Source organism: Bos javanicus, chromosome 22 (assembly GCF_032452875.1).
Source record: "Bos javanicus breed banteng chromosome 22, ARS-OSU_banteng_1.0, whole genome shotgun sequence".
Classification (NCBI taxonomy): domain Eukaryota; kingdom Metazoa; phylum Chordata; class Mammalia; order Artiodactyla; family Bovidae; genus Bos; species Bos javanicus.
Window position 1 is genome coordinate 28,679,151 of NC_083889.1, and position 15,731 is coordinate 28,694,881.

The 15,731-nt window shown below is 35.6% G+C and overlaps 1 protein-coding gene across 2 annotated transcripts in view; it reads right to left on the reverse strand.

Moving 5' to 3' along the window:
* Window positions 1-7,139: 7,139 nt before the first annotated feature.
* Window positions 7,140-15,731, reverse strand: part of PPP4R2 (protein phosphatase 4 regulatory subunit 2) — a 50,844-nt gene continuing 42,252 nt past the window's right edge. For both annotated transcript variants that reach the window (XM_061396396.1, XM_061396395.1), the window contains exons 4-9: window positions 12,838-12,931; window positions 11,366-11,403; window positions 10,495-10,569; window positions 10,119-10,256; window positions 9,158-9,447; window positions 7,140-8,902 (exon numbers count right to left, since the gene is read on the reverse strand). In XM_061396396.1, coding sequence (XP_061252380.1) covers window positions 8,586-8,902; window positions 9,158-9,447; window positions 10,119-10,256; window positions 10,495-10,569; window positions 11,366-11,403; window positions 12,838-12,931 — 952 coding nt within the window. In that variant the 3' untranslated portion in view covers window positions 7,140-8,585. The remainder of the gene's footprint in view (window positions 8,903-9,157; window positions 9,448-10,118; window positions 10,257-10,494; window positions 10,570-11,365; window positions 11,404-12,837; window positions 12,932-15,731) is intronic.

Consider the following 15,731-nt stretch of genomic DNA (forward strand, 5'->3'; position numbering starts at 1 on the left):
CTATTTAAAAAATCTAATTAAAAAAACATTTCCACTTGTTTATTATTTTTTTATTTTGGCAATGCTCTGCAACTTGCAGGATCTAGTTCACCAACCAGGGATTGAACCCAGGCCAAAGCTGTGAAAGCACCAAGTTCTAACCACTGGACTACCAGGGTACTCCGCACTTGCTAATTTTTAAAAACTTTGGGCAATGCCCCAGGCTCATATTAATATGTGAGTGAGGGTGAGAGATGGGGAGGTAAGTGAAGAAAGTGATGCATGGTCATATTTTATCTATTTTCACATATTCAAAAAGGAATCTCTGAATAGCTTCTTTGATGCAAATGGAAAACAATTAAATCCCATTATTGAGAAGACAAACCTGGTTATTAATTGTAAGGGCACGAGTATGAGAAAGAACAAAGAATCCGAGAGATCTCACTGAATTCTCAGAGATGGACAGTGGCTGCCCTTTAGGGAGCAGAGCCCCTCTGTGTGGCATGACCGCCACACTCAACACAAAATGTCATTTCAGAGACACCCCAACATGATAGAATTACTGCTGCCTACCCCCATCTCCCCATCCTCCTCCCCTGCTTTACGTAAGTCCTTAGCGCTGATCACTGTCTTACATATATTTCTACTTATCTTGCTTATCTTCATTATTTGCTGTTTCCCAGGCCTAGGTTCATAAAGTGAAAGTCGCTCAGCTGTGTCCAACTCTTTCCAACCCCATGGACTATACAGTCCATGAAATTCTCCAGGCCAGAACACTGGAGTGGGCAGCCTTTCCCTTCTCCAGGGAATCTTCCCAACTCAGGGATAGAACCCAAGTTTCCCGCATTGCAGGTGGATTCTTTACCAGCTGAGCCACAAGGGAAGCCCAGGAATACTGGAGTGGGTAGCCTATCCCTTCTCCAACGGATCTTCCCGACTCAGCAATCGAACTGGGGTCTCCTGAACTGCAGGTGCATAAGTACCCTTTTAATAAATATGTTTGGATGAACAAAGGAGCAAGTCAGTGCCTGGACTGACTGCTGGCTCTTTTAGAGATATTGGATTCCACCATGCTGCTTTTAAATTCTCCCAAGTCTGGGTGCATCTCAAATGCCGCGGGCCAACGAGGGACGCTATAGCAGTGGCCACAGTGAGAGCATGTGCAAAGTGGCTGTCCTTCTTCATATTCCAATCGAGCAATGTGCATTGCTTGTGCACGATGTGTGTTGAAATTAATCCCTAATGAAAATGTCTTTAAAAGGGTTTTGCTGTGGTCCTCCATCAGATCAAAAGTTTTCATGTCCCCCAACTAAGAAAATTCTTGCCAAACAACAATCAAGACTTTGCAGAGTCTAAGAAAGAAAATATTATATAGTTACAAAGTGAAGCTGTGTTTTGTTGCATTGCAGGACTATCACAAGCCCCCGCAGGGCAAACAACCAGCAAAATTCGCCAGGAGGCTGTTGTGACTGACGCAAGCTCTGTGCAAGAATATCACTAAGCTTGTCCCATGCTTCCACGGGCGGTTTATTTTCTTTCAACACAATTTAGATGGCTTGAAGTATGGTTTGCCTGACAGATAATTCCCCATTCTTCCTTCTACCACATCACCAGGGGCAAGGATGTCTGTTTTACACATAATAATTCTTTAAGGATTATTGAGACCCAAATAGCTTGGTTACTTTGTGTTGTTTTCCAGAGAAGGGGTTGGAAGGGCTGATTTTTTAATGTCCCAAACTGCTCACACTAAGCAAACTGGCCACAAGGCAAAGGTCACATGAGGCCACCTGGTTAAATAAACTGTGGTTCATCTACCACAGAAATATTACATCCCTGTTAAAATGACTGGGGTGGCTTTCCAGGCACTGATATAGAAGAATTACCACACAAATGTATTAAACAGGGAAGGAAAAAAAAGGCCACAGATATCCCATTGTATGTTACGTAGAGCCACTATGGAAAGGGAAGCCGGGGAATAGGAAGAGACCAACACTGTGCTTGCAGTGGAATTAGGTGAACTTTGGAAAGATAGATTTCTGTATAATACTGTTTTTGAACTCACAGCCACCAGGGAATATACATGCAGTGCTTATTACTACATGTAAAGCTCTTTTCTAGTGGTTAATCCTCATTACAGCCTTGTCAAGTTGGGACCTTATTTTCCAGTCGCACAGAGGTCACACAGCCAGCAGAGGCAGAGCTGGGACTGAAACCCAGGGAATTGACCCCAGATCTTTGCTCTCCAGTCCTAACCTGGATGGTACTGGGCATCTCCCTTCCGGTTCAGGTGGAGAATATAACGGAGGGATCTGGAAGCAATGGAAGTAGGACAGTAACTGTCTGATATATACTGTTCTATTTGAATTTTTGCCAGCTGTGTGCATGCTAACTTTAAAAATGCATTAAAAAACCACCACTGATCATGTACTCAGAATGTCTAGCTGGAAAAACATGGGTGATAATAGAAAAAAACATGAAGTTAGATGGTGAAGTTCATGCAGTGTGAAACCAAGAGCTTGGGTTTGTGACTAATGAAGCCTTGGGTCTGTTCGGGTTCGTGGGCAAATCCGAGTGTCTCTGCAAATCTTCAGATATCTGGAATGGCATCCTCTCTGTTGCCCTCACCCTAAGTCTACAGGTCTCCCAAGACTAGGCATCGCCTAAGCATAATTGATAACCATCATTGGGCTTTGGACTCACCATCCATCTTCAAAGGGCTTCAGGGTCAGTTGCCGTTAACTCAAACAGCTCATCTGTAAAATGGGGATACTAAGCACCTCATAGGGTTGTTGGGAAGGTTGAGACAATGTACGACACAGCTACAGACACACAGACCATAAAGTCAGTGCTCAGTTGAAGCTTACTATTACCAGGTATTGACCAGGATTCAAACTTGGATTCCAGCAAAGTTGTATTCCCCAGGGACAATACCTGTCTCCCATACATGAGTCTCCTCTTTAAAAGAAACTTCAGGTCCTGAACTAGGTCTAGCTTTAAAACCGTAATTACCTTGAATGCTCCCAATAACCCTCCCAGGAAGATAGTTATTTTCCCCACTGTATAAATGAGAAAATTGTCATTTACCCAAGGAACCTCAGGAGGGGACGCAACGCTGTGACTTTGCCCACACGTCTATACTCTGACCATTTATACCATGCTGCCTCCTTGGTTGTGCTGCTCACCCCTCAAGGCCAAACCAAACCCCACCTAAACCGAGAGGACTTCCCAGACTGCCACAACTGCACTGTCTGTCCTGTGCATCTCTTCAAGTCACAAGCCGCCCTTTGCTAAACACTGGCAGCTATTGTTCTCCAAACACAACTGAATGGACCGGGTCTACTCTTTTAGCTCTCCCCATACACAGCAATTCATACAAGTTGCCACCTAAAAATTTCAGGTGCCTAGATTCAAAGTGGGAGATCGCATACATCCTTGAATGTATATGGGAATTTAGTCACCATCAATTAAGCTTGCCTTCCCGTTCTGTAGCATCACAAGCAATGGAGAGAAAAACAATGACTCAAAATGAAGACAGCTAAATAATGACCATGTATTTAGCCCTCAAAGTCTCAGCAAACACAGGCACAGTTAAGACTTGCAAAACTACTCAACAGTGAAGATTTCTTGAAGCAACGCGTTCTTGACCAAATGTCAAGCCCCATCACAGATTAAAGCAGGACTTTGCTAATGACCCAACTTGCCACTTGAATAAACACCTGTCCCCTACCAGGCGAGGGTGTGGTGTGGTGGTGACTTTCTATAGGTCTGCTGCTCTAACACTGTCAAAATATGACGGTAGTGCACTCTTCGTTCTAAATGGGCAGGTGGGCCAGAGATCATGCATCTTATTCCTAGTCAGTAGAAGAGTAAGTTTTCCTATCAGTAACCCCAAAACTCTGTACTACCTATGTTTAATACTGGAGTGAGTAGCCTATTCCTTCTCCAGCAGATCTTCTCGACCCAGGAATTGAACTGTGGTCTCCTGCATTGTAGGGGGTCTCTTTACCAGCTGAGCTACCAGGGAAGCCCAAATAATAATGTTGGCAGAAGTGAGAGATTAAATATGGATAAACTGCAATTCAATATTTAAACTCAGAAACATCCCGATTTGTACTATGTTCTGAATTCAGAGCCACAGATGTCATTATTTCCTATCACCTACTGTGCAGTACCAAGTATGAAGAAATGAGAACTCAGAACTGAAAATGGAATCTGTCTTTTCCCCTTAGGGTGACTTGTGGCTCAGACAGTAAAGCGTCTGCCTGCAAGGCAGAAGACCTGGGTTCAATCCCTGGGTAAGGAAGATCCCCTGGAGAAGGAAATAGCAACCCACTCCGGTACTCTTGCCTGGAAAATCCCATGGACAGAGGAGCCTGGTAGGCTACAGTCCATGGGGTCGCAAAGAGTCAGACACGACTGAGTGACTTCACTTTCACTTTTCACACTAAGTAGATGTCTAAAACTGACACTTCTAAAATTATTCTAATAAAAATGTACATCTGCACATGCCAACTAGCACCAGATTACACCAAGATAAATTTCTGCATGTTAAATCTGGGTTTTTTTAGATACCAGGTTTGAGTTGCTCAGATGAACCATCTCTGCAGAAATACCATTATCACTTAAGCAACAAGAGCTGTAATGAAGTCATGCATTACGCTCTTCTCCCTACGGATCAAGAAATGCTTGTGGAACCTGAAAACCACCTAAGGTAAGAGAAGACAGGGCAGGGGGTGGGGCAAAACACACCTACACCGGCAGAACAAAATACTCTGAAGCTCCATGCTTTAACAGGCCACTCCTCCTTACCCAGAATTTCCGGGATCCCTTTTCAAGCCAGAGGGTTTTATAGCCCTGATAGGCAATTCTAATGCTCCATTCACACTTTTCAAAGGTATTTAATAAACCACAGATTAAATCTAATAATCAACATTCAAAATAGGCCATTTCCCACTGCTCATTTCTGTTCATCAGTATTTTCAGAACTGAGAATGTATTTTTATTAATTTCACACAATTATGGCAAATAAAGTAACTCCACACATAGATTAATTCTTCTAATTTATATTTTATTGCATTATGAAAATAATACATTTATTTGGCAAAGTAATCTAGGCTCCAAGTTGAAATAAAAGAAAATTCTGAAGAAAGTATACTAATTATTTTTAAAATGTGAAATATTAGGTATATTCTAACCAATACATACTAGCATTCTTATTAGGCCAATAATCCAATAAACCTAATTATAATAAGTCCATATGAAATTACAAGGTGTTTTTGCATTCAATCATCTTGATTAGCACAAATCTCAAGAGAGAACTGAGCTTCATTTGATCAAAACCAATGTATTTAAGAAACTCCTGTTCAGAAGACATTTTGAAACACTATCCAGAATTTTTATTTCCTTTGGTTCTACAAGTTGCATTTCTGTCCTTACCACAAGTTACATTTCTCAAAATCAAACATCATAGCTTTAGATTCTGCCCCAAGTACCTTTATAAGTAAACTAGTATATTACATTATCTGAAAAATTGCTGATTTTACAAATGCAAAAATGCATAAGTACATGCCTATCTACACCAGCAAAACAAAATACTCTGAACCTCCATGTTTTAACAGGCCACACCTTCTTACCCAGAATTTCTGGGATGCCTTTTCAAGCCAGAGGGTTTTTATAGCTCCGATAGGCAATTCTAATCCTCCACCCACACTTTTCAAAGGCCTAGTTACAATAAACCCTAAGTGGATTAAATTTATCTAATAATCAACACTTAAAATAGGACACTTCCCACTGCTCATTTCTGTTCACCAATATTTTCAGAACCAAAGATTTATTTTTAAAAATGTTCTAGAGTGCTTTTACTTTTTTAAAAGGAAAAGTGCTAAAAACATATTACATATATATTCTCACTCTCATTAGCATTTCAAATTCTTTTACATGCTGGGTTCAGAGTCTAGAGTCTAACAGGTAAACAATCTGCTCAAGACAAACAGAAAATAATATTTTTAATCAGAGGTCTTATTTCTTCATTTAGATCTTTTATGACTTTGCTGATGTGTGTTAAGAAAATGTTCCTAAAATTAGCCTTTTAAAAGTACACATCTGAATCCGTTACTATCAGAACTGACATTTTCATGAAGCAAAGTCTCTGTAAGTGCATCTATGCATACATGAGGAAGTTTACTTCCCACCAGACATCAGTAACCAGCTGAACAAGGTTTCCCAGTTTTACTACAGAAGTATCCCATCTATCCTAAAGAAAATATTCCATGAGCATTCTACAATTATCTGTATAAACAGCAACAAGTTTGATCTATGATCAACATAAGAATATCTAATAAATATTAAAACTATTACACTATAGATTAAAATGCAGATCTCTCATAGAGTTGAGTGATGGCATTTTGGTACATTCACCATTATTATACTTTATTTAATAAAGAAATACATTTGCCCTTGCAAAAATAGCAACTGCAAGTATACAAATAAAACCACAGACCTCAAAGTCATGATGCTAAATCTTCAACTTATATCCAACAAAAGTAATTCAGTTTACAAGTGGTCCATGGCACAATTAAAATAAAAAATATCAAAAGGTCACAGGATCTTAAAGAATAGGTTTATTGACAATGATTTCATAAATATTCTAAAGAAAATTTCAAAATTTCTAAACTTAAAATGTTTAAAATCTATTTTCATTGGCAAAATATCCCTTAACAAAATAAAGAATAGGTCACTACAAATGAATGTCACATTTAAAATTTGCTTTAACATTTTTTGCAAAGTTCTTAAAAAAATTTACAATGTGTGATTTTTCTTCTCTCTTGGATACAGTAAATAAATCAATACTCAGTTTTTATTCCAACTATGAGACATATTTCACAAATATATCATCTAGCTGCTGTGAACCTGACAATCAAGTCAGTCAGTAGTATAATACCCGACAGACATAAACGGAGCCAGCTCATTTTGGTATTTTTAGTCATAGCAATTGAAGTAGTCAAAATGCAAAACTTGTGGTGGCTGCCCAAGTCACCCCAGAGCGTATGATACAGTGTGAGAAAATGTTTGCATGGGTTTTATCAGTTCATCTGTGTACTTCAGGTATCTGAAATTAAAAAAGGGATTCTTGTATATTTTGATAAAAATGTACTCGAGTATTTCATAACATTAATATTTATTGCTTTATATGAATACTGTATTGAAAGCCCAAGCATTCAGTTTACACACAGAAATTATACAATTATATACCGCTTCACAAAGGCAGTGAACACATTACATTCTACAAAATCTACTTTACAGAAATTTAAAAATTCTAAATATCAAAAGGTACAGCTGAAGAAACAGGTATAAATTTGGCAGCCAGTAATTTAGACAGGGAAGTTGCAGCTTGCGCATGACTTTTAAATATGTGAATTTGAAAATATTGAGTTTAGAGTAACCATTGTGCTTTGTGTTGATCTGAAAAATATAACACTGGCTGTCGAAGAAGCATGTTCAAAAATATTTAATTCACTTCAAAATGTCATACAAATTACGGTGGCTTCTATGCACCCCTAAAGCTTCAGTCATTTAGCTCCGGTACATTACTAAAGTAATATATTAATTTTTCCAGTACAGTGGTGTTTCATACCATTGACATTTGTATACTCTAGAATAATTTAGAAAGAAATGTGTAATATTCACAAGGTTCAGAAAAGCAAGCAAAAAGTAAAGGAACCAGCCTGGTTCTTCTGAGATGGTCTCATGTCAGCTTTATAAGCATTCATTCTACAAAATAGTAAGCTAAATGTTTGAACACAATTTCCAAGATAAAGCACATTTTCTCATAAATAATGAAGTCTTTTTCTCAGGCACCTCAGAAGTATACAAAAGAATTTAGTTTGAACAGATCTCTTGGAATGTGTTTAACCTGGTATTTCAACAGACGTAAGATTTCCAGGGTTTCACAGGGGCCAGATTTTATCTGAATTACTCAGAAGAGAAAGAAAATGTCTTCTGAAAGAGGTGAACTCAATCATTACCAATAGAAAAAGTATCCACTGTATTCATCTCTTATAGAAACAGAAAAATATAACATTTCCCCCTTAGAATAATATATATATGTATATATGACTTAAAGTTCCATTGTACATAGTCAAACAATAAAATCTGGAAACCAGCATGAAACCCTATAGAGTTCACATGTTAAAATGCTCAAACTATGACCAAAATATGAAAACTACTAGAGCTGTCAGAAAGAGACAAGACAAAAGCTTTCTTGCATATGTAATAAACTAAGTGTGATAATCTCCAAAAAAGTTTTCAAAATTATAATTATTTTCCAGTTTAAAATTTTTAACCCTAAAAAAAAAAAAAAAAAAAAATCTATACACAAACCACTGATTTGACCAGACCAAAAAAAAGTCAGCGGTAAGCAGGACCCAGAGGAGCTGATATTCACAGTTCTCACATGAATAACTCTTTTAGGATTTACCCCATAAAGTATTTTATTTTACAACCTGCTTCTCTTGTAAAACTAAAGGTCCACTTTGTTACATAAACGTTTTATACAGTGTAAAACCAGAACTGTATGTAAAATACTGCATCTAAATATTTCTAAATAGTTAGTCTTGTTCCATTGGTTCATCTGTGACTTCTGTGGCTTCGTCATTTTCCATGGATGATTCTGAGAGAATCTCTCCAGTTTTACTGGAATTGGATCCTACTAATTCTTCGGTTTCATGGCAATCAGAACCACTACTTACAGGGCCTGTATTTTCACTACCTTCAGAATGTAAACCTCTCTCAACTTGAGTCAGATCAGATTCTTCCATTTGATTATTTTCCTCAGAAGTCTCTTCATTCACAGTTAAGGCATCATCAGATTCTTTTTCTTGATTTTTTCTTTCTGCGATCATTTCTCTTGATGTCATAAAAGACTCTAAAAATAAGCAAATGTTGTTGTAGTTAAATTTGATTTTCAAAATACCTCCACAGTTAAGTTTCATGAATTCTGATATTCTACAGTTCAAATCATATCCCCTGAAACTCAGCAGCAACTACATACAGGTGGGAGAAAAAACCCAACATCAGCATTATAAGGAGTTCCATTATGTTAAATTCTTTCAGGCAAAAATGAAGTACAAGAATTTGAGGATCTCCTTACTCCACCCTTTTACAGATGGTCTCTAAATACCTTCTTCTTCCTCCTCATCCTCTTCTTCCTCCTCTTCTGTACAGTGCTGCCTGGTACAACTACTTTCTTTGTCTTTATTCTGAGATGAAGATGGAGATTCTGTTTCTTCTACCATAACTGAAGAAATTTCACTGGAAGATGTTTGACTGGCCATCTCTCTGACTTCACTTTCTTTGTCGAACCTGAGTCTTTTTACCTCATGCCCTTCTGCCTCCACAGTATCTTCGTCTGGATGTTTATTTTTTATAGGGCTCACCGAGGAAACTTCTGATTCAGATGTTGAAGAGTCACTGTAAATATTTTTAAAAGTGTCATTAATAAAACTGTTTCTTCATCCTTTACATTCTATTTTTAAGATCTAATAATATGTAACTTTCACTGTGCAAGTTAAATTGTAACATCTGGGCAAAGAAAAACAAGAGAATAATTCCAAGGACACCTAAACTGTTAAACATTTCCCACTAGGACTACTCAATGAATTACATGACCTTTGTGTTCAATTCTTCAGTGAGTTAAATGTCCTCTTACAATAAAACTACAAGTTCCCCACTGAGACATACTCTTAATTCCTCTCACTCTTTTCCCTTAATGTGATAAGAAAACTTGAGATGGGATATCAATAAAAAAACTTCCTTTTATGATCTACGAAGAGAAATGATTCACAGAATTTGAACTCATTTACAAGTATCTTCTCCAAGTAATTTTCTAAAAGAAAAAAATATATCATGATCATTTTCTTAACACCCTATTATAAATAGAATCTTCCCAAACAAGCAATTAAGTCTTTTCTCTGCCCATCATCAGCATATGCTAATGCCCTTTTTAAGTGCATTAAAATATTTTCTCCTTCTCAAAACAACAGTAAATAATAAATAAAATTTATTTTTTTAATAAAAAAATCATCCATAAATGTCACTTTTTTGGGAAAACATTTGTTTTCAAAAATAAATCACATACAAACCTGTGATTTTTGTCCTCATTTTGCTTTGACTCTTTGCTGTCTGTGCTCTCAGGCAAGCCGTTTGTTGTCATGGGAACTGACAAAGGAATTTTTGGTCGATTAAGTGGCCTGGGTGTTCCAGGCCCATTTATATTAGACCTATGGTAAGAGAAATGAACATCATTTTCCCAATTTTTGTAAAAAAGTCATCCCTCCCAAGGTTTATATGCACACATCACAGAAATACTTTCAGAACCAAGGGTCACCAAATTAATTCTTTTTGGTATATCATCCTATACCTCCCATAAAATTCCCAATTTTTAAAAAGTACATTGAGTTTCCTATTCAAAATTAAGAAACTGCAGCTCTTTGAATAATAAAAAATCAATAATCTCACCTCTCACTGTAACTTGGTGAATTTCCAGGAAACATAACACCATTCATTCGATTTAAACTATTGGAATTGTTCTTCCTATGAGAGGGAAAAATTTTTTTTAATGGATAGTTCAGTTAACTTTGATAAAAGTCAAGGGTCTAAAAGATCTTTTGTAAGACTTCAATGTCACAGAATCAAACAAAAGACTTCTTAGAGAAATAACCATGAAATTATCCTAGTATCTCATTTAACAATATACAAATATATTCTTCAAGAGTTCTGAAACAAATTCACCATAATCATTCTATGAAATCAGGTATTTTAACCATTAAACAAATACTTCTCAACAGAGGGCAATATTTTCCTACAATCCCTCTTCCTTCACTCATATCCTTAGGGAACACATTTAGCAGTGAATAAATAGATTTTTTTGGTGGAAGTAGGGGAGACATTACTGATATTCAGAGGAAGCCATGGACACTGTGCTAAACTTTTCATAATCCCAGGACATCCACTCCTAGTAAAATTACCAGTGGTACCAAGGAATGTGCCCTACACAGCTACCTAAATTTACTATTTAACTCATGACAATCAGAAATAACAGTCCATCATGAAGAGCAATGTCATCAAGATAGTACATAAATCCAACAATGTAAGATTGCAGTAAATCATGAATCTATTTAATACAAATCTTTTCAATGGAAAAATATATAGGTAATGTTTATTGGTAATATTCTACTCTGGGAACTGGTTGGTAGTTTTGTTAAGTATTTACAAATGTTACCATGCTTAATTACATATAAAATAATTGTAATATATTTTTAAGGCATATATTAAAAATGAAAGAACAGAATATAATATACTAGGAAAAAAGAAAAGTAGCTATACTTACTCTGAGGAGGGATAAACACAGCTAACAACCATCACATTCTGCAATAACAACATTTACTGATTAATATGAGGAAATGTACAACACAAAGTTTACCTCTTTTTAATTTCCCAAAATCACCCTGGTATCAAGTTTCCATGTATTATATTTTTACTAATAAAAGAAATGGCTAAAAACAAAAACCTTCAATAGAAAAGCAAAAACTAAAACAGTAGCAACAGACTAAAATCTAATAACTTACTAAGCTATTTGTTTTGTCAGTCTCATTTTTCCTCAGTTGCTTTGGAACCCTGCCATCATGTGTTTTATGTACTGTATGTAATAGAACAGAACCATGTCCTCTTACCAAGCTATTTAGAGGCTGAAGTATTCAGGCCTTGTAATAATAAATTCCCGGTAAAGCAGCACCCACTCAAAATCTTGATGTGTAGCATGATACAACGCAGGGAAAGAGACGCAAACCTTTTTATAACCCTCCTGATAATCATAACTTTATCAATGGTTTAATATTCATTGAAAGCTTGCTGAGCCAAAGTAAGTGCTTTATATTTAATCCTCCTCACAGAACTGTTATGGTCCACATTTTACAGATGAGGAAACCAAGACTTGGATACGTAACTGGCCCACAGTCACACAACGATGACTCCTGTGACACTGCCTCTTCATCCAAAGAGTGCCAAAATTTAAGTACTGAAGTCTTTGAACTGTTAAGTACTGAAGAACCATCTCAGCTTCCTGCCCTCAGAGTTCAACAAACACATTAATCCAGTTAGACCCTAAGATCTATTTTAAATCACTAGGTAATGATTTTGGATTCCTGCTCCAAGGGTAAAATGAACGGATTTGAAAAGAACCTTAAAATGTATACTAGACTATATTTTAGGAGCAATCGCTATAGGAATTAGCAAAACCAATGGTCCACATCTCAGTTCACATGCAGTTCCTTCATTCATTCTTCGCTCCACACAAGCCAATGACTTGCTTTTCATTCCCTGAAACACTTTGATGTAGTTGCCTCTCAGATTATTTCCTTTGTTCAGAATGCTCTGCCCTCTAACATCTCCTCACCCACAAAAAACCCAATTCTTCTCCTATTCTTAAATGTGACATAATTCTTCTCAATACCTTGTATTAGTGATTTTCCAAGTTGTGTACCTCTGAATTCTAAAACTAAAGAATTCTATAGGTAAGTTTGCAAAACCCTCTATTTCTAAGATATCAATTACAGAACTTCTCAGAACTGTTAATATGTTAAGATAAATTAAGAATTTCCAAGAGACAATAATAAACTGCTTTTCCCAAGCATTCTTCTGCCTTCCTCTTATTAAATCTTTCTCTGAAACTTAGAACACAATTTGGGAAAAACTTCAGGTAGGCTGAAAAACCTATTTCAAGACAAGATGCCTGAAGTAGAGTCTATTCAAAGAAAATCTATTATGCTACAGTTTAATATAACCCCGTTATACAATACATACCTTTTCTACTCCTCTGAGAAATTTGTCTGTTCCCGTATAGTTTCTCCTTGGATCTGTTAGTAATTCACATAGTCGCTGAATAGTAAAAGGTATACTGCAAAAGAATATAATTTTATAGTTTAAGGTTATTAATTTTCAAGAAAATTAGAACCATTACTCTCGCCATTTCAAGCTTTATCTAGTCACCCATGTTAAGCTACAAAAGAAAATGCTACAAATGAATGGATGAATCACCTAAAATTAGGCAAAACAAGAAGCATACCTGTTCTCTTTAAAAAAAAAACAATTTCCCCCTCCATCCCTTAAAAAGAACATCCAAAATGAACAGAAAGCTTCAAAACTGAGAAAAAATTTTAACATTCTTATTTATGATAATTCAATTTTAAGTTTATGAGAGAGGCAACACAAACAAGTGAGAGTCTACTTAATACATAAACTTTCTCAAGCATTCTTTTGCACACCAAGTTTTTTTTACAGTGTTCAAATAAACTACAAATGTTATCAGAATACAAAAAGTGATTCCAATGAAAAAGTATTATACAGTTCTGCTCCATAATAAAATTTTATATACAACCTACATGTTTCACCAAACTTAAAATACATACAAACACACACACTATATATATTTGGTAAGTACCTTACTGACAACTTTACCACATACTTAACAACCACAATCAAATTTTCACTTGATCATAGAAAATACAAACCTGAGACATAAATTGAACCTGAAATGATTTTATAAATCAGTGAGTTTTTATCTCACACACTATTAGCATTCCTCAGAATTACAATATGAATAGCAAAATCTCACGAAATAATGATAAATGCAGCTAAAACGTGTATGTAAACTTCAAGACTTCAGTATTTGTCACATGAAATCTACTTATTCTCCTTATAAAGACAATTATAAAGCCTTAAATAGTTATTATTTACAAAGTTGTTTATTGTTTACAGGCAGTTCAACACAAAATTCTTTCTCTCCCACAATGGAAGGCAATTTAGTGAGTGCAGAACTCAAACTCAGGTTCTCAAACTTCAAATTCCATGTTCTGTCTTCCACTATATCACACACACATAAAATTATAAATGTACATTTTCTAGCTGGACCAACAATATTTAGTTCTTATATTCTTAGCATCAGTACTACTCTTTTAGCCAAGTTCTTTGAGTTTCTGAGTCTTATTACTTTTTACATTTCAAAATCAGAGTAAAATACACTGTCAAAATAAAGTATCTTGTTTTTCCAAAGTGTGTCTTTTTTTCATATTTGAAAGCTTCTTAAGGGCAGGATCTCTTCACATACATGACATTCAATATATAATTTATATATATATATATATATATATATATATATATTACCATCATGGACTTCAGAATATTAGTGGCATACCAATATGTTGCCCCTCGCTGAGCTCATTGCTTTCCAAATCCTAAACACCCACATACTGCCCCCCCAACCCTATTCCCTCAATGAAGCTCTCAGAGTGATACTGTAATTAAAAGTTTTTATACATTTTACAAAATAAGCAAGGTAGGATCCAGTATTAAGGACACTCAAATACTATTTACCAAATACTTAAACAGATATTGTCTATTTATATCTATTCCTTCAACTAAATTTCCTTTACACACTGACAGCCGTGTTTCTCTTAAATTAAAATTAACCATAAAAGATGAGAATCTTCCAACTTCTTGCTTAATCATGGTTTTAGACTAAAATGTTTTGGCTAATTTTCTCTAGAAAACTAGATAAAATGGTAGTCAATTATTAACACTGTATTTGTGGGTAAATGTCAATACTGCTTTAGAAAGAAAAATGTATTATGTTTGCATAACATGTCAGCCTATGACAAAGTAAGTTTACAATTAAAACATTTTCAGAAGCTTTTTAAGTCATTTTACCAAGTGTCCAATAGATGGCACTAAGATGTTATACAACTCTCACTCAAGTGAACAGTTTTAAAATACAAACACTTCCTGTAAATCAAAGTACCCACGGGAAACAATTATAATTTTGACAACTGCATTTAAGATTAAGTACTTTTTAATCTTTTATGTAAACATGAGAGCTGACTATAGTTTACTCAATAGCAGACTTGAAAGACACTTAAGGTAAACAATTATGACAACAAACGCTAATAAAATTGTGTACACAGTGCTACAGAGAAAGAATAAATTGTATGCCAGGGAATCGAACATAAAAATGGGAACACTTAATTTGAGGTGGGTCTTTAAAATAAGGTATAAAAATAAACCAGGTAAATCCAAAATGAATGCTTGGTACAACTCTATGACAGGTCTGCTTTCTCTTTCTCTTCCACTACACAACAGTTTACACAGCACACAAGACAGTTTCCTGAAAACATTAACAATTCTTCTAATAAAAAATTATCACTAGCTAAATTAAGACATGTGCTAAGAAGAAAAAAAAGAGCAAAAATGAACACGACTAACTCTCAATGAAAAATATGAACCAGAATCCTGAAATTGGGAGAATGGGGAAAGATATTTATTAGTAAAGGTGCACTGTGAAACAATTAAGTAGAAAAATATTTTGAGTTATTTAAAATGCATTCCGTTTACTTTGCATTACCTATATATTACTTGTCTACATCGTAAGATGAAAATTAAGATTACATAAGGAACTGGAAAATAACTTATTAAGGATATGATTAGCACGCATTTTGTTAAGCAAACCCCCAAAAAATATGTCTACAACATCTAACAAAACACTAGTTACATATAGGGTAGTATGGCTTTAAAAAAAAAAATACTGGCTAACCCTCTGGGACACTGTGCCCAGGTTGAATTTACCTCTTTAAAGTCTTCTGGAGAACAGGGATTCTGAAAACACATTTCTTAAGTAATTATTATGAGCGCTGATACATAATGCA